Source organism: Pleurodeles waltl, chromosome 10 (genome assembly GCF_031143425.1).
Source record: "Pleurodeles waltl isolate 20211129_DDA chromosome 10, aPleWal1.hap1.20221129, whole genome shotgun sequence".
NCBI lineage: Eukaryota > Metazoa > Chordata > Amphibia > Caudata > Salamandridae > Pleurodeles > Pleurodeles waltl.
This window is the reverse complement of record NC_090449.1, coordinates 231,801,046-231,820,014: the sequence shown is the minus strand read 5'-3', so window position 1 is coordinate 231,820,014 and position 18,969 is coordinate 231,801,046. Positions and strand designations below refer to the sequence as shown.

Below are 18,969 nucleotides of genomic sequence, written 5' to 3'. Positions count from 1 at the left end.
GTCAAGATCAACTTTCTCGTTTTATTAAACACAGTAGAAGCATTGCATTTGCAACTCTTTAGTGTTAATTAGATATGCAGAGTTATTAATTGTGGAATTTGCTTCCACAATAGCATACAGAAATGGAGAGTTGTTTTAGAATAGCCAGAATAAGTGAATCAGATTCTAGCATGATTGGCCTATCGGAGTGAACTGCAATATTTATTTTCTAATGTGCATATTTTGAAATGGCTATGCTTGAAAGGCCAAATGAATACCAACATTCTTGAAGTGTCAGACGACGGCTAAGCTGTGTTAGTGAGCCAGTAGGTTCAAAATCTTGTTTACGCTCGGGCAGTGCCTGTTTATCATCAATATTCACGAAGAATTGGTCATTTTCCCAAAGGGTGTTTTGTTGTGATATAGCTGGTATCCTACACAAATATTAGAAAACTTTCCAAATTCAAAATTAACTAAAAAAAAAGGTTTTCATTTTATGACCTGCTTCAAGAATTTGTTTGGATTGAATTTCAGCAATCATGTCTTTGATTACAGTTATTCAGAAAGAGCAATCATGGTGTAAGGCTGACTAGCCTATTCAGAATTTATTGCTTGGGCTGTCCTACTGTCTAATACTAACTTCTTAATATTAAATTGAGGTATTTGATTATATTTCTCTATCAGACTTGGGAGATAGGAAAAATAACCCTGGATTCACTCGTTCAGTTTATGCCCAGAAAATGAGTCAAATTTGTTCACACAAATTTCAGGCGCTGAAATAGCTCTTTCTGGTGTTATTCACAGTGTTTGTTCTCAGTATAAGCGAGGACAGTGTAAGGTGTTCCCAGAATACTGAATGGATTTATTTTAAGCAGCACCTTGATATTTGAAGTCGGAGGTTTAATAAAGTGTAAACAACATTGCTGAAAATGGGTGGCCATGTTAGATTCCCCGTTTTGGCCCTCATTATGACATTGGCATTCACGGTTCCACCACGCCTGCGATGGTGGTTGGACCGCTGCCAGGCCGGCGTGGCAGACCGCCATATTACGACCGTGGCGGTCAACCCACTGAAACATAACCAGTTTGCTGACACTACTGCCAATGCGGTCTGACCGCTGCTGCCGGCAGTTGCCATCCCCAACCCAGCAGTAGCCACTGCACCACCCACCTTATTACTACTCTGCAGACCACCATGATTTCTGGGGTAGTCTGACCGCCACCCAAAGCCTGGCGGAAACAGCAAGTATAAGAGGACCCACTCACCTCCACGGACACAGACAACTCTGCGGAAGCCATGGAACGCCACCTTGAAGTCTTTCCCGCGCTCTTCCTCGCCTTCCTCCTCTATGACCACAAATACCGCCATTGGTGAGGACACCTGCAGAGCACACAAGGGGGAAAGGGGAGCGTTACACACCCACACACAACATACGCATCATGTATGGACTCCAGCGCGCGTGCACACACACACACACACACACACACACACACACACACACACACACACACATAAAACACAGCCACACCAAACACACACACACACAAAACACGGCCACGCCAAACGCACACACACAAAACACAGCCATGTCAAACACACACATCACATACACACACCCCTGATCAAAACTACACAACCACACCAATATCACTGACAAGCAGAGACACACAAACCAATACAAATACACATTACATATAATGGCCAAATACAAGAAAGAACAGTGAACTAGAATAAAACCAAAATGCCTAGAAATGCACATTGTACAGCACATGATAGATGTATGGAAACTTACCTGTAAACAAAAAGACTCGGCAAATGTATAGTAAGTAAACCAATAGTAATCCTGTTGTCTAAAATTATATTAATTTAAATTGAATGCAAGTGTGCAACAAAAACACCAAGGCCCTTAGGCCAGTCCAATGTCCAAAAGTCTTTAGTGTGCCTGGTAAAGGCCCCAACTTGACTCCTGACAACCTAATGGTCTTCACAAGGTAGGGGCATCAATGGGGCAGGCAGGCACATGAAGGGTCTTTGGGTGGGGGTGGTGGTGGTGGTTTGGGAGGGGGGCCCTTGGGCCTTGGCTTGGGAGGGGGGGTTGCTTTGGTTTTGGTCTGGGAGGGGGTGGGGAGTTTCACCTTTGTTTTGGACAGAGGGGCAGGGACTTTGGACCTATGTTTTGGGGCAGGTGTTTTTTTGGGCACAGGGGGAGGCTTTTTGGCGGGTGGAGGGGCAGCAGAGGTAGAAGGGGTGTCATGGGAGGACTTGGAGGTGGAGGGACTTGGCCTGGGGAGGGAACCATGACGGCGAGGGGCAACACGGGGTCAGACAGGCGCAGGGAACAGGTCAAGGTGGGCAAAGAAAAGCTTCCTAGGAACATGGGGGATGGATTTGGAAACAGGTGTGGGATGGAGGTAGAGGGAGTGATTGTAGGACATGTAGGTGTGCTGGATATGGGTGCAGATGTATGCAGAGTATGTTTGTGTGAGGTAGAGGAATGTTGAGTGTCTGAGTGCTGGCGTTTGTGTTCTGGGAGGGGGGGGGAAGAGAGGCCAGGAGAGGACAGACAGGTTGTGTGGATGTATGTTGGGGTGGTGTCTGAATGTAAGGTGGATGTGCTGTATGTGTCAGTGATTGCGGATGTGGTGCATGTATGAGTATCTGATGTTGTGGTGACTGAGGGCAACTCAGAAGTGGTGACAGAAACTGGGAATGAGGATGCAGTGCTGGCAGGTGTGAGTGGTGATGTGACTGTAAGGGAAGAGGTGCTAGGGGAGACTGGGAGGTAGTGGCTGATGTTGTGTCTGCTTTTGTGTGTTGAGTGTATGCATGCTTGTGATTTGATGTGTGGTGCCTGCGTTTGTCTTTGCGTACCTTGTCTGTTGATTTGGGTGAGTGCTTGTCTGTATGTGTGGCTTGGCTGGGAGAGGGCTCTGGGATGGGGCACAGGTAGCAGGAGGGAGGACGGAAGTACTAGAGACTCTGGCTGCCGTCAGTGAAGAGGCCGGAGCCTTAAATGATCCCTGTAGACCGGTCAAGGCACTGTGAATGCCCTCCAGGTAGGCATTACTCTGCTGCATTTGGATTGACAGGCTCTGGATGCCATTCACAATGGTTGACTGCCCTACAGAGATGGACCTCAGGAGGTCAATAGCCTCAGCATTGAGGGCAGTATGGACTCGCCACTGGGTAGGGAGCTGCTCGGACGGCGGTGCTGGTAAGGGGCTGGCAGACGAGGATGGTGCTGGGATGGACCCAGAAGGTTCCACCACCGCCAGGGAGCTTCCATCGGAGGAGGAATCAGTATCAGTGGTGTCTGCTTCAGTCTCCCCGTGGTGCTCCCCTCACCCTCCAACCCACTGGTCTCCTCAGCTTCGGTGGTCTCTGCCTACTGGGTCTTTGGGCTAGAGCCTCTCCACTTGTCGGTGCCCCTACTCCTTCGCCTGCTGATGCTAATACACACAAGAATAAGATAGTACAAAAAGGAGGGGAGAGGTGAAAAAGATGGGAACATAGGGTCAATACAAATACCCTTTGCACATTTGTACAATTCAACAACATGACTCTTTGGAAATTCCTGAATGCACTCTCTACAACGTCAATAGACATATCTCCACACCTACTGTGCATACACTCTGATGTGCATACTCAATCATGAAACCTCTACAATAACACTCAGGTACTACTCTACACTGACATGGCTCTCGTATAGAGGATCATTACTGTGAGAATTCAGTCCCTGAGTGACATTTGTACATTGTCATACATACCTGTTTCACCCATAATGGACATGAATAGTTAGGTATTGGAACCAACTTAAGATCCTGTATGTCCATGTCATATCTTACAATTTGGCACAGTACAAATGCCATGGTAACCTGTTGCACAGATACTCACCTATCACAGCAACTAATATTCACAGCACAACTGTATCCTACCTACATTAAACGTCAAAGCTACACTAGATATTTTTTATCCTATGGCTAATTCACCCTTTCCATTCTAAAGCAAACAGTACAGGAAATGTACTCTGTAACTCACCCCCTTGTGGTTGTTGTGTTGCCCTCAAGGACTCATCCAACTCCAGGTAGGCCACCGCCAGTATGGGGCCATTAGGAGGGTCAGCGTCCGACGGGCACCCCTTGGTAGGCTGTCCCCAACTGGGTCTCTGCGATCTTCCGGGCCCAGCGGATCTGGTCCTTCCACCGCTTTTTTGCAGTGGGTGCTCTGCCAGATATGGACCCCGAGGTTTTGCACTTCCTTGGCAATGGCTTTCCACAAACCTTTCTTTTGATGGGCACTGACCTGCATGGGAGACACAGAAGGAAGGGCACATTAATGTAGACCCAACAACCTATGACATTCATAGGTCTACTAACCTTACACATATCAGCATCTTACACGACTTCATACTTCCACAATATTCCTAGCAGTCATATCCTAAGCTACACCCTCCACTGGAATATCCTGCATACACATATTAACACACTTACATACCCATGTAGCAACAAAAATACCATAATGCGGCCTACCTGCTGTTCTGGAGCCCCATACAGCTTTGAGTACAGGGGTAGGACCTCATCCACAAGTTTCTTGCGTTCTTCCGTTGTGAAGGAGGGGGCCCTTTCCCCTCTAACACGCGCCATCGTGGCTTCCAGGAACACGACACAGCAGCACACTCAGTGGAGGTCTTAATGGCTGGAGTGTCAGGATTCAAGTGAGATAAACTATAGAAAATGGCGGTCACGGCCGCAGCGGTCTGCACCTTCACCGCCGGCGGTAATCGTCATTGGCCCTGTATGCCATAGATATCAGTGTTAACCAGTGAGGAGTTGCGCAGTGGTTCCGACCACCTACCGCCATGACGGCGTACGCCGGCAGAATGAGCTCTCTGACATCTGGACCTTGCATGCAGGACAGGCATCAGCTATTTTGCATGGTTACTGTTACGAAACATACTTTAAAAGCATCACTAGACATTTCCATCATGGACATTTGATAAGTTACGGTCTGGGACTGTGTACAATACAATCAGGCAGTATACAGATACAGAAAATTACATCATGACAGATTGGGACAAAACTACCTATTGATGGTGACTACACTGGCAGTGACAGACAACCATCTTTCTGATGTAATCCTTTGCAAAACCCAGATGTATGTGCACATAACATGAGTATTTCAACAGCTCAGCACTTTGAAGTCTGCTTTCATTCAAAAAGTGGTAGCAGATGTGATGATGGTTCTCCATTTGTGACCATGTAGTAGGATGCATGAAGTGTAATCGTTGACACTCTAATGTTGTATGCCATGTGTAGATACCGTCCACTGTGGATGCAGCGGCATGCACCTGTGTACCGGCCCCTCTTTGACTTGGCAACAATGGAAGAACACCATATCATCTCCAACTATCGACTGAACCATGCTACGATCAGGGAGTTGTGTACCTATTTGGAGTGTGATCTCCTGCCAGCCATTCGACAACCTACAGCCATTCCCCCAACTGTGTAGGTGCTTTCCGTCCGCCACTTCTTGGCCACAGGCTCTTTGCAGGGGAATAGTGGGAATAGCAACAGGCATGTCTCAACCAATGTTCAGCAATGTGTTGAGGAATGTCTTGTCTGCCTTAGTAAAACATATGGAAAGCTACATTCTATTTCCACATACTGTAGATTTGACCAGTGTGAAGGCAGAGGCCCAGGAGTTGCAGGAGGGAGTGCTGGGGGCTGGAGATACACTACACCTGAAGTTCCCCTTGGAGGTGAATCAAACAAGCCTTGCAGCTGCAAAGGACGCAGTGCACAGGGGTACTGTCTTGCGTGGGGTGGAAAGGACTTACCACCACCAAATTGCGACAGCTGGTAGAGAGGACCAAGGGTGATTCTCCGGAGCACCATCCATGATGCAGGGCCCATGCCACTCGGGATGAGGGGAGATCCACGCAGCCGGTTGTCGTTGCAGCCAGGTACCTGTAGTTACAGGGGAGTAATGGCTTCACCCCAAGGGAGATTCCTTTTTCTTCTTGTGCTGGCTGAAGAGTTGCTGTCTTCTGAGGATGCACAACCGGGGAAATGTTGCAAAGCTGGCAGGAATTCTGGATACAATGTTGCAGAAGAGTCTTCCTCGTGGATCTGCAGCTCGCGGTCCAGTCGCGGTTCTGGAGGCCAGAAGTTTAAGCAGAGGTTGCAGAGGAGTCTTGCTGGCTTCTTGTAAGCCGAATCTGAGGACCCACCCCAGAGGAAGACCCTATATATTTCCCAAAGAGGGGGCTTGGTCACCTAACTAGATAACTACCTATCAGAGGGTGCCTCTGACACCACCTGCCTGGCCTGTCCACTCAGATGCTCCCAGAATTCCCTACCAACCTTGGAATCAAGATGGCGGAACCCTGGGACCCTCTCGAGGAGCACTGGTCACCACCCCTGGGGTGGTGATGGACAGGAGAGTGGTCACTCTCCTTTCCATTGTCCAGTTTCGTGCCAGAGCAGGGACTCAGGGTCCCTGAACCGGTGTGGACTGGTTTATGCACGGAGGGCACCAAATGTGCCCTTCAAATCAAAACCAGTGGCTTGGGGAAGCTACCCCTCCCAGGCCAGTCACACCTATTTCCAAAGGGAGATGATGTTAACTACTCTTCCAAGGGAAATCCTTTGTTCTGCCTTCCTGGGCATGATCAGATCAAGCAGCAGAAGGGCAGAAACCTGTCTGAGGAGTGGCAGCAGCTGGGCTGCCTGGGAAATCCCTGTAAGACTGGTGGTATCAATGCTAGGGGTCCTCTAAGGAGCCCTCAGAGTGCTTGGGATAATGCTTCCAATAATTGCAACAGTATTGGGGTATGATTCTGACATGTTTGATACTAAACATGCCCAGGTTCGGATTTATCAGGTAGAGACCTACGTCTGGTACACACATAAAATGGCATCCCCACACTCACGAAGTCTAGTATAATGGGGCTGGAGTTCATGGGGGCATCTCTGCTGGTGCAGCGTGCCCTCACACACAGGTACCTACACCCTGGGCTGAGAAGGGCCTACCATAGGGGTGACTTACAGTGACCTGGTGCAGTGACCTTTAGTGAAACTGGGTACGTTCACCCAGTTCACGCAGACTGCATTGACAGGCTGCAGAACCCTTTGCTTGGGCTCCTTATGGGTGGCAGAAAAACTGCTGCAGTCCATAGGGATCCCCTGGAACTCCAATGCCCTCGGGACCTAGGTACCATATACTAGGGACTTACATGGGGGCACCAGTATGCCAATTGTGGGAATTAAAAGTTACCAGCAACCAAATTTAGAGGAGAGAGCACAGTCACTGGGGTCCTGGTTAGCAGGATCCCAGTGAACACAGTCAAACACACTGACAAACAGGCCTAACGTGGGGGTAACCAAGCTAGAAAGAGGCTACTTTCCTACACACCCACATTGCATTAATACCACATAGGGCTGATGAGTAAGTGTACAGAAACTGTAAGAGCTTTCACTCTATTAATGTGCAGATGGTCTGCTTAGCAGACCCGTACATCTCCCAAGTGACTACAAAGATTCCAGGGTGTGTACATGATTCGTACGTACATCCACAGGAATAGCAGTCTCCCACGGTTGATGGCGCTTCTACAAAAAGTGAGGACCTACCTCATCTGTGAATATGATGAGTGTATATGTAATTACTGTTACCCCAGCCTTCCTCCTCAGTCTGTATGTGACATAGTAGATTGTAAATGTTAGTTTACCCTATTCACAGGTGTTTCAGGTAATTCCAATCTCTACTGGCTACTGACACCGGTGAGGAATCCAAGGACCATGGCTGAAGAACAGTACAATGAGGCTCATGGGAGGACAAGAAGGGTGACCGAAAGGACATTCAGTCTGTTGAAGGCAAGGTTCAGATGTCTGAACCTCTCTGGGGGGGGTTACCTGCAGTACTCACCCCAGAAGGTGTGCCAGATTGTGTTGGCCTGCTGCATGCTCCACAATCTGGCACTAAGGAGGAATATCCAATTGCTGGAGGAGGATGGAGTTAGGAACAATCCTGTGGCAGAGGAGGGAGTAAATATGAGTGACGAAGATGGGGATGAGGAAGGTCTAGGCACAAGGACACAGCTCATCCAGCAGTACTTCAGCTAACATTCTGGTAGGTACATCTCTACAGTTACCATGTCTCATGTTGGACTACAGGTTGGGTGTACTTCGTTATCCATTTCTGATAGAATAGATTTTGATTTCATTTGGGTATCAGATGAGTGTATACAAGAGAGGTCTGACAAGTAGGTCAACATTCCCACTGTGATGTCATCTAGTTCATCTGTCTGTGTTGCATATACTTCAGACATCCTATCTACTTCTTAACACATTTGTGCCTACTATATTCTGATATCATACATTTATATACATAGGTTGCTGCTTATTGTGACTTCAAATGATGTGAATACTTGGCATCCAAGGGTGTGAGCTGTGTAGTTCAACTACAGTGAGTATGTATTACCCAGGTCATTACTATTAGATGCAACGAATATGTTGTCTCATAGTACCTGAACAGGGATGTGGTCATGTGTGCAATAGCATTGGATTGTCTAGCAATGTGTAAACCTACATTGTGATTTGTTTAACCATGATGACGTGCAGGTACATACTGTTGCCAACTATGCAATTTATATGTGATGTACCTTCTATGCTATCAGTTGCAGAAGTGCTGTGGATGATGTATGACTACTCTTCCCTCTCTGCTACCTGAGGACCCAGGGGATATGTGGACACTGACTTTGCAGCAGGGAACTGGGTGTCAGGATGATACATTCACATTTACACTGTATTAATACTCTATTTCTGTAACATGTCACACTTTTGTTGCACTATTACAATGAGTAAACACAACACCCCATAACTTGTGTGTATGTTTATTTATTGTGAATACCAAATGGTGGATAGGGTGCAAAGAATTGGGACCATGGTATTCAAAAACATCATTCTGTTAGGCCAAGCATTTGGTAGCACAGGTCCAGTATCCATGTGGCATTGGAAAAGGGGGCTATGGCAGTAGAGAGTCAACAAGGTGTTTCAGTGGCACACAAAGGAGACCGTTCTGGAGAGGCTCTTTTCCTGGCAGTGGGGTTGGTCTTGGCTTCAGTCCCTGCAGGATGTCTGGCTCTTGTACCACGTTTGTGTGGGGGTTCCTCAGCTACAGGGGGTGGCTCAGTAGTGGCTTGTGAGTCCTCAGGAATGGCCACCATCCCACTAGCTGCAGCAGGTGCAGAGGGCTGGTCAGTAGGTTGGCTAGTGGAAGGGGCCTGGTGGTGGGTGGAGGACTCACGCAGGACTGTGATGAGCTCCTGCATCAAGCCTTTCATGGAGGCCATGGTGGCATTGAGGTCATGCCACTCCTGCATGACCTCCTGGTGGTACTCCCTTTGCAGCCTCAGGTTTCCCCCCAAATATGTCTAAGATTTGGCCAGTCTTCATGAGGGCGATTTGGTGTCTGGACACCATGAACCGGACCTTCGCCCTCAGGTTGTTCCACCTTTTCCGTATGTCCGCCCTTGTGCTGGGTGGCTTACCACTGAGTTCACGTTGTCGATGATCCTACGCTATAACTCCATCTTCTTTGGCATGGACGTTCACTGGACTTGTGCCTCGAACAGCTGTGGCTCTACCCTGATGAGTTTGTCCACCATGGTCCTTAATTCATCATCGGTGAAACGGGGGTGCTTTTGTCGGGACATGGTGAGTGTGACGTGTGTGTGTGTGTGATTGAAAATTTTAAGTGAAATGTGATGCGTGAGATGTGTGCAAGTGTCTGTGATATTTGTGTGCGATGCGGTCTTCAGCGTGGTCATGCAATGTATGGTGGTAGTTTGTCATAGCAAAGGATTGTGGGTTGTGTGTGTGTGTGTGTGTGTTTTATAGTGGGAGGGAGAATGTGGTATATGTATGTGTTTTAGGTGTGGGGGGGATTTGAATTGGCCAATGTGGTGTTGTGTTGTAGTGGAGGTTCTATTTCGGCCCCCGCAGTCCGGACCGCCAGTGGATTACCACCACACTTTTTCTGGCGTGGCGGTGTGGGTGGTGGGACCACCTCTCTGCCACCGTCGTTCAGCCTGGCGATGTCAGATTTGTGGCTGTATTCTGCCGATTGTGTTTTTGTGTGTCGTAGTTGGGCAGGTGGATTACTCCTCAACTGCGGTCTTTTGGCGGCCCCCAGCACTGCGGTCGGGAGAGACTGACAATTTCATAATGAGGGCCTTTATCTCAAACGTGACATAAAGGGTCTAGTCAAAACATAGTGCTGCAACAGTATGCTTATAGAAAGTCCTAATTACAAAAATCACCACTATGGGGAATTTAAAAATCCATAGAACCTCCCATAGGCTCTAGAAGCCCCGGCTATTTTGCCTTTTCCGCAGCAAGTAACCTAGACCATTGATTATTTTGTATTTGTGGTACATGAATGAACCATGCTATGTTTGGTTGTATTTCTGCCAGTACAGAATCCATGCTGTTTGGCAGGCGACCGACTTAAGTAGAAAAATATTGACTCACTTAACCAGAATTTCAGCCTACAATTTTCCATTTACACAAGAGATTGGTCATTTTTGATGCACAGAGCTTAGAATGTTTGTGTGTTTGAGAAATTAGTGTTATTATAGACTATAATTTTCATATAATTTTGTACACTAGAGGTCTCTAAAGCATGCAGAACAACTTTTAGCAAGACAATATCTAGGACGCCTCCAACGTTTGTATAAACCAGCAGGGATTCCATCCCCACCAACTGTTTCGGTAATGAGGCTTTGAGTATTTGATGTAAAGTGACTTTATATGATGTGGCCTCATGGTTTCTTGCTCACACGTCTGTGTTGCAGTCCTTTGGGAATGCTGCTCTTGCTTTCTTCAGGATCTTCCTCCTAGAAGAAGGATTGTAGGGGTTTGGCAGCCTAGCCAATTTTTAGTGGTTTTAAAAAGTGGAAAAATAATTTATTGCTGTCATGCAAAGTAATTCCCCATTTCCTAAGAGTCCGAAGAGATTTCTAATTAATAAATATTAATCTTTTGGGAGCATTTCCATACTTATCTTTAATTTTTATAAGGGGCTAGACACTGTTCAAGGTAGCTTTCACGTCTTTGCTTTGCCCACTTAGCCCAGACCATATGGAAATTCAGGGAGTCTCCAGGCATTTTTGCAGTTGGCCATGTCGCAAGGGCAAGCGCCCTTTGCATTGAGTGGATGCAATCATTTTTCTTTAGCCAGTGAGTTAGAAGACCTAGAGGCAAGAGAGCACTACATTTCTGCAAAATAACTAGAAGAAGAAACCAGAAGTAGTTTGGTGCAACCTCTACTATCACCAGCACTGACGTCTTCTATGGACCATTTGCAAATAGTTCTTGGCAGCAGAGTGACGAGGAGCAAGACCATTGCGCAAACAAACCTGTCTCTAATCCGAAGCATTAGTATCCCTTGCTGCCTCTTTTGCATCTGGTCTTCCACTGTCAGTCTTTGAGATGTAGGTGTTAAGTTTCTCTGTAAAGCGATACATTGTGCACATACTCTTTCGGGGTCTGAATTTGAATATGTCAGTATATGTAGATACCAGGTGTAGCTGTCTCTCTGAAATGCTAGTCTACTGTCTCATCAGGCACTTAAGGAATGTATACTGCCTCAACTTGTATCTCGTAGTTGATGGAAAAGATTCATAATTAATCTTCCAGCTGAGAGGCACTTTATCCTAAACATTCCAACCAGTTGATGTATAAACCTACCTACTCTACCTTTAGTCAATAAGAAGTCTATTCTGCCCTCCCATCGAGGTACAAACGTACTTGCTACTACAGTCAGTTAAGAAGTCTAGGTCTAGGTCTAGTGGTTGTTTGTTGACATTCTGCCTAGCCCTAAGACTTCCTCCATCTTAGTGGCTTGTGTCTAGTGCTTACTTCTGATGAGGTACACAAATTACAAACACCCTTTTTTCTTCCCTGGCATCTGAGTTCAGTTTGGTTGGGTGACAGAGGATGAGCCCTCCTAACAACTTTCTTGTAATAATTCTGTAAGGTGACAGAAGTGAAGTGAGCTGGGAAAAACTGATAATAAAAGGGCAAGATCCTTACCTGGAGATGTTCAAGAGAAGATATGGGAAAGAGAAGGTTCCTGGCTCTTTCTTTATATGCTTCACCGTTTTCATGAGGAGCTTCATGGAGGAAGACATTGGAAGGGCCTAGAAATGAAGAAAATCAGTTTGGTCAAAGTGATCTAAAACTCTAAATCTCTCAATAGATACCATATTTCCTTGTTCCATTGCAGGATGGAACTTGCCCTGAGACATTAGCATGACGCCTTATATGATGGCTTATACCCCTCAGCCAGGTTTTATAGGTTTTCATGTTTTTCATAAGATCCTACAGGGTTAAAGAAAGTCCAAAGGGAATGAACCCAAATTTCAAGATTGTGGCTGGTAGGTAACCTTCGAACTTAGTTTCACTAACCCATTGTCCCTCAAACGTAAATCTCTGAGCAGAAACTTGGTTTTCATCTTGAACTGATGACACTTCAAACAAGCATTTGCAATGCAATGGGTCTCGCATTTGCTCGAGTTAGAGCTATTAGCGTTGTAAACTCCTAACCGGACTTTTCCTGTCACGCAAATTGAAAATGATAAGTAATACAGTTTCAGATAAGCGAGCGGATTGAAAGCGCCACGGCATCAGCATGAAGGAGAACACAAAAGGAAAAACAAGTTCGCTCGCAGTCAAACGTATCGTCAAAAGTCAAAGTAGCCATGTCCAAGGCAGTAACTAAACCACCCCAATGAGGAACAAACGTGAAGCATTTACAGACGAAAATAAAGGATTTTTTGGAAGGCAAACCCATGAACGAGTGAGTGTGGTGGGCGTACAGTGGGCGTGGTTAAAGGCCCAGATACGTACCAAAACGTCAGATAAGCAGCGCTCCTGTGCAGAGCAATAATGCTGGGAATCGAAGCATAGGTAATAGCAGCACTTAAATGCTTTAAGACCAGAACCCAAAGAATCGTGTAGATCTCCCAGAGTGAACCAAACCTGGCTCTTGTGAAAGGAGAACTATCCATAACTGTAATCTTTTCTATTTATGTAATTTACATATTGAGGACAGGCATGCGATTCCTTTTTTTTTTCAAAAGCGAAACTGAGTTTGTGAATAGGGTAATTTCAATCAGTTACATTTTTAGGCTTTGCCTGAACATTGTAGCGTCACAGTAGCACCTCCTGTGGTTAAGACGAGAAGGGGCTGTCGGAAAGTCACTAGGCAAACCACACAAATCTCATTGCTAAGCAAGCTGAAAGGTGTATCCATTCGCCCGCTTAGCAGGAAGTGCCTGTACAATAATGCCTGCACCACCTCTCCCTGCCCACGGAGGTGCACTGGTGGAGGAAAGTGAATGCTTCCTCCACTGATCCCCAGTGTGCCTGCCACGCTCGCCCCCACCTCTTCAGAACACCTGAGGGTGCTGACACCCCCGAAGCTTCCCGAGTCAGGCACGGGCCTGTAGCCCTCCGCCTGAGCTCCGGTTTGATTACCATGATCCACCCTGCACATATGCTCGCCTCGATCCCTGGGTACCCAGTAGCTTCCCCCACAGTGCCCAAGGAGCTCCTCCTTACCCTCCTAGAAGTGCAGGTAAGGAGCTCGGAGAGGCAGCCCTGCCTGAGCAGCGGAGAAATTGGGAAGAAATGCAAGTTAAAAACATTAAAAGATAAAAACAGCGCAATAGCGCTGCTACAGTTCACTCGTAATGAAACCTATCGGCAAAAGTACAATTATCTACGTAACCGGCAAAAGTGCAATTAACTATGTAACAGGGTCGATGTTATGCAAAGCGCTCGACTTCTGCCAAGTGAGATCGCGCTGCGAACAAAAGATCAAAAGTAATCCACAAACCTGACGGGAAACAGCGAGCCTCGCATGTTTTCAGTACTTGGTCGCTGCGCTCGAGGAGGGCTAACCACCGGAAAAGGCATGAAATATGTGTTCCTTCCACTAATGAAAGCAAGCAGATTTTAACAGGCAATCCCACGAACCAATGAAAGACACTGACGTGACGTGGACGGGACTCCGAGCCCTTTTCTATCTCCTAAAGCGCCTCGCAAGCGAAACGCATGCGACGCAGGCTTGACCCTAAAAATGTTCATGCTATTATTTATTTCTTCTGCCTTCTGGGTACTACTGAGAAAGCGAAATCCAAAGTCATTACATGATCTCTCATTAAGTATTGTGCTACTGGTCCACTGAAAGTGCTCCGATGCCTAACTGGTACGAAGTGGAAGGGGATATGAAGTGCTGTAAATGCAGTTGCAAAATAATGCAAAGCACAGCATGGACCGGACAAGGCTCTCGTGCATTGAACCAGGAAGCGTATGTGTGGTACTCCTCCATGTCAGCCTTATCTGGCCCTTCAGTTGCCGTTATTATTTCAGCTGTAGTTGTCTCTGCAGCCTGCTCCTACATGACACGGAGATCTTCCTGTCTGGATAGCTCACCACCTCTTGCCTACAACAACTTTCTCCCTTGCAAGGATGCCGTTCCACAAAGAAGTTCTATTTTGCTAGTGTTTTGTGTATGTTGAACTCTGCAGTGAGGATTTCCACTTCACATATGAAGGAGTTTTCGCTTTCTGGCATCACTTCCTTCTGATTCCTACCCCTGAGCCTGCGACATGTTTGGGCCTCAATTGGTCGGAATCTACACGTACATTTCTCCAAAGTCCTGTTGCTTTTTGTGAAAAAGGTTGGAGCGTGCGCTATCATCCAGTGTAATGATTTAGCACGTGTGTTTTATTTTGCATCACAACCATGCAGCGCTTTGTATGTTTGGCATTGCACAACCCTATGAAGTAAATGCAATGCAACACATTTTGGTTGTGTTTCCCTACGCAGATGTTCGTAAATCACGGGCAATGTATATTATGTATCTTGTGGCCTTTCACTTTAATCTCAGTAGGATGTAGGTTTCTAGGGGGCATGAATACTGTCAAAGTTCTATAAAAAAATAAAAAAAAGACAGTGACTTGATATTGTCCATTGAACTACCCCGGATGCAGCTCATTGTTGGTGTAAATGTCGTTATTTGTTAAAACGCACGCTGTTTCATTTTAGCTTTTATTGTCTTTGCTCTTTTTGCAGAACCTATGTCAAACATTGGACGTCCAGAGGAGTCGAAGTTGTTGGGTGGACAGTTAATAACTTTGCGGAGAAAGTTTACTACGAGACCGTGCTCCAGAGTTGCTACATCACAGACAGCCTGCTGGAAAATAGCCCCCCTCACCTCTGACAAAAACCCGTCTCAAGTCACGTTCACATTATAAGGGATTACGACCTTGTCCTGGCTGAATTCAAATTGATGTCTTGTCAGTTTTAGGCAGTAAAGGTGATGGCCACTTGAAAATGAACTCCAAACTGTTGAAGGAATATTATTTGGTGAATGATTCGAGACAATTATTGTTTAAAATAATTGCCTTGGACATAACTTGACCTTATGTTTTTTTAGGATGATTGCTGATTATTTTCTTTGTTAGTCTGTTTTACTATGGATACAGTTCTCAGTGAAATGAGTGTCCCTACTCAAAATTACCCATTTTGTTAAATTGTGCTTTGAATCCTTTTAGTGGTCTGGTTGGAACTTTCAGTAGTAACCCATGAGGTGTGCATTTAAGGTTACCATTCACAAATAATCTAGTTGCTACTTCATGTTCCTCTTCTATTCTGTGCGTAATTAGTGAGTGCAGTGCTTCATGTAAAGACACTCCTTTAGAAGAGGTTTTAATCAGCAAGAGCAACATATAACAAGCATTGGCAAAGCCAAAAGTTCTGCACTTCTGACTGAAAAAACGCCCAAAGCAGTGAAAAAAATCAAAACTAAAATACCTTACTTTTTGCATAAAGTGCATCTACGAGATTCAAAAAATAAATACATCCATGATGATTCAGAGTAATTCTGAGTTGTAAAGCAGCCCTACGTGCATTTGAATGTAAGCACACTATTGGATTTGGAATCATATACCAAACAACCAATAGCATGAGGTGAGAGAAACATTCTATACGTTTTAAAGAATTTTGAAACACTACAGCTTGAAGGCAGCTGCATTGGCAAACCAGGCCTATACACTTGGTACATAACCACCAAAGCCTATGGTGTTGAATCTGTTTTATCAATGCTGTCTTTTGGAAGGTGGATGGCAATGGAGAAAAAGTGGATCATTCTGTAAATATTTTAATTATTTTCCACATCAGTTTTTGTCATGTCCATTAGAACAATTAGTTGGTTTATTTAGATTGCATTTTTGTTCTTTGCAATATTGTAGATTAGTGCTCAAACTGAGTTGTGCCTCGACCCCGACACATTTCTCAGTATGAATGGTAGAAATGCAGATGATAACCAAATAAAATAGATTAAATATGTTCCTATCACAGTTCCCGATTGTATGCACTAGGTCGGTAAATGAAAACGCAGTAGAACCTTCTGATTGTATTTGTGATTTATTAATTTTATCGTCCATAGCAATGAAGTGCACATTGCACAATTGCTTTGAACGAAGATGCCGACATTAAACTGCTTAATCAGTTAGTGTAGTTTGTTAAGAATGCGGCGCATTCGGTATATACCTAAATAACGAGACAGACCTCATCAGCTCTTTGACGTTTCAGCTGAAGAATTAGTACATTTCATTCTGGAATCTGTCACAGTAAGAACTTTCAGTTATTTGTCTACGGTATCACTCGCTTTGCTTCCACTCATATTGCAATTATTATTTTTCCCATCCGATTAACTATTTTGATAGATGTGGTAACCATACAAAATATTTGTATTCACTTTGTGTAAAAAAAAAAAAAAAAACGATGTTTGCTTCAGCATCATTTTCATCTGGTGTGATCCGACTTGTATGTTTGTGCTTTTCCTTCTCATTTTGTGCTGTTTCCGTCTCTTTTTATGGTCTGGCTAAGAAGGCTTTAACTGTATCACACAGCACACCTCAGTAGAAAGAAATAAGACACAAAGATAGGCTGCAGATCAACCCCCTTCAGCCATTGATTGTCTGAAGTGTTACCATATCACATTTTGGATCAGCCCACAAGACAGTCATTGTTTATTTGTAGTAGCAGTCATCCTGAACGATGGTACTTTGCCTTTCTATACTTGTGTGAATCTGCATTTTGCTAGAAATGCACTGTTTTCTTTTTGTACTTAAATTGGAATGGTAACCAGATGTTCACCTATAAGCAGATGTCAGAAGTACATGTTCGCACTGGTGCACTTTCTATTTTTCCCTTGTACTGTACATATTGATCAGGAACCGTTATCAAACGTTTGCACATTAATATTCTCATCTCATAAGATGTTTGGTGCTTTAAGGTTAGCGAAGATGGGGCCACTAATTAGTGCACTGGTAGATATACTTTGTTCAACCATGAATCGGGCTGCATGTTTTTGAGGAAGAAAGTCTTGATTCTAGTATTGTCTAACTCAAATTCATACCTCAAATATTATCTATAAGACATTGTACATACTTAACTTCATCACTCAGTGTTCAGCAGAATATTATGTTTCAACTGTTTTCAAAATATTGTGACCTCAGGTGATATTCCTTATCCCTTCACCATGTGTCATAAAAGTATCACACCTTCAGTTTTTCAAAATAACAGGATCCTTACTAGACTTTCATTTCATATTTCATTAAATTCTTAACTTATGGTACAACAGTTTTCGACTCCACTGACGGTGAAGTGGCTGTTTGTTCCTTTAGATTTCGGTACAACTACATTCTTCTGTGTAGTCATTAGGAGGCTTGACTGTCTCCATCCTTAATACACCTCTCTATTTAAATCTTAACACATTTTAACCTGTGTAGGTGCGGAACTTCAGCAGAGATCTTCAGGAGTATGTTTTTGTACTGTTGTACAAAATTAAGTCCATGTGGTGTCATCTTTTCCCAAAAAGATATAGCATGATTCATGGTTAAGCAAAGGACATTTACACGTCGCCCGCGTAAATAGACATCAGCAGGATATGTATCAGTTACGCAAAGTGTGTACTGAGTGAATGGTGTTCTTTTAAGATGATTGTTTTGCTAGCTATGTAAACTTGCAATTGAAATGTCATTGATGACTGTAGCTAATGGTAGCCTGCAAAACCACTGTTTCATAGCCATTTCGTAAATGAGGTTAATTTTGCTGCAACTACATGGATAATCCTATTTTATTTATTTGTGTACGCATGAATCCTGAGTGATCTGGTTCCAGACCAATGCCTTCAAAGGATACGTTTTGATTGCCTTGTTTTATATTAGCAAGCTCAGCAGTTTCAAATGATTGTGTTTGTAAATTAAAGATCCTGTGATTAGATTCTAGACACAACAATACATTTTGTATGTGCATGCAAAGTTTAAATTAAAATGAGGTCCTATTTCAAATCTGTAAAATAACTGTAAGATAGTGTCTTAACAGCAAATAAACCTTTCTCCTTTTCAACACCCATGAACAATCTCTAATGAACATAAGTTAGCCACGTTGGTTCATACTCTGGCTAATAAACAAGACTGTGCACTGAGTGAATTCATATTTTTTTTAGTTTCCAAATACAATAACCGCCTTCGTTAAGAATGTTTGTATTTGAACTCTTCAGTGACAAGGATGACTCTTTGATGTCCACCGCACTACCACTGTAGTGCAAAGTACGTAAACGAGGGCCTCCTCTGTACTCTAAAAGAAAATGGTTCTTAACCCCTTGGGTGCCAATGACATAACGGTTACGTCCTCGGGTGCTGAAGACGTAACAGTTGCGTCCAGCACCCCGCCCACGGGGTGAGCGCTTGCGCTCCCGCCCCCCCCCCCCCTCCCCTGGGCGGTGATGGAAGGGCAATCGCTTCCCCTTCCGCCCACCTCCCCCCGAAGCAAGCTGACATCATCAGAGGTCTCCTCCATCGCACTGGAAGATCCGAGGAGAAACTGATTACTTTCTCCTCGGTACGGGGTCAG

General features: G+C 44.9%; 1 protein-coding gene across 3 annotated transcripts in view; it reads left to right on the top strand.

Moving 5' to 3' along the window:
- The window catches only part of GDE1 (glycerophosphodiester phosphodiesterase 1), a 211,504-nt gene extending 192,962 nt beyond the window's left edge, over positions 1 to 18,542 (top strand). For 2 of the 3 annotated variants that reach the window (XM_069210239.1, XM_069210238.1), the window contains one exon: positions 15,121 to 18,542. In XM_069210239.1, coding sequence (XP_069066340.1) covers positions 15,121 to 15,268 — 148 coding nt within the window. In that variant the 3' untranslated portion in view covers positions 15,269 to 18,542. The remainder of the gene's footprint in view (positions 1 to 15,120) is intronic. The other variant, XR_011199087.1, reaches the window with a different exon arrangement.
- The last annotated feature ends 427 nt before the right edge of the window (positions 18,543 to 18,969 follow it).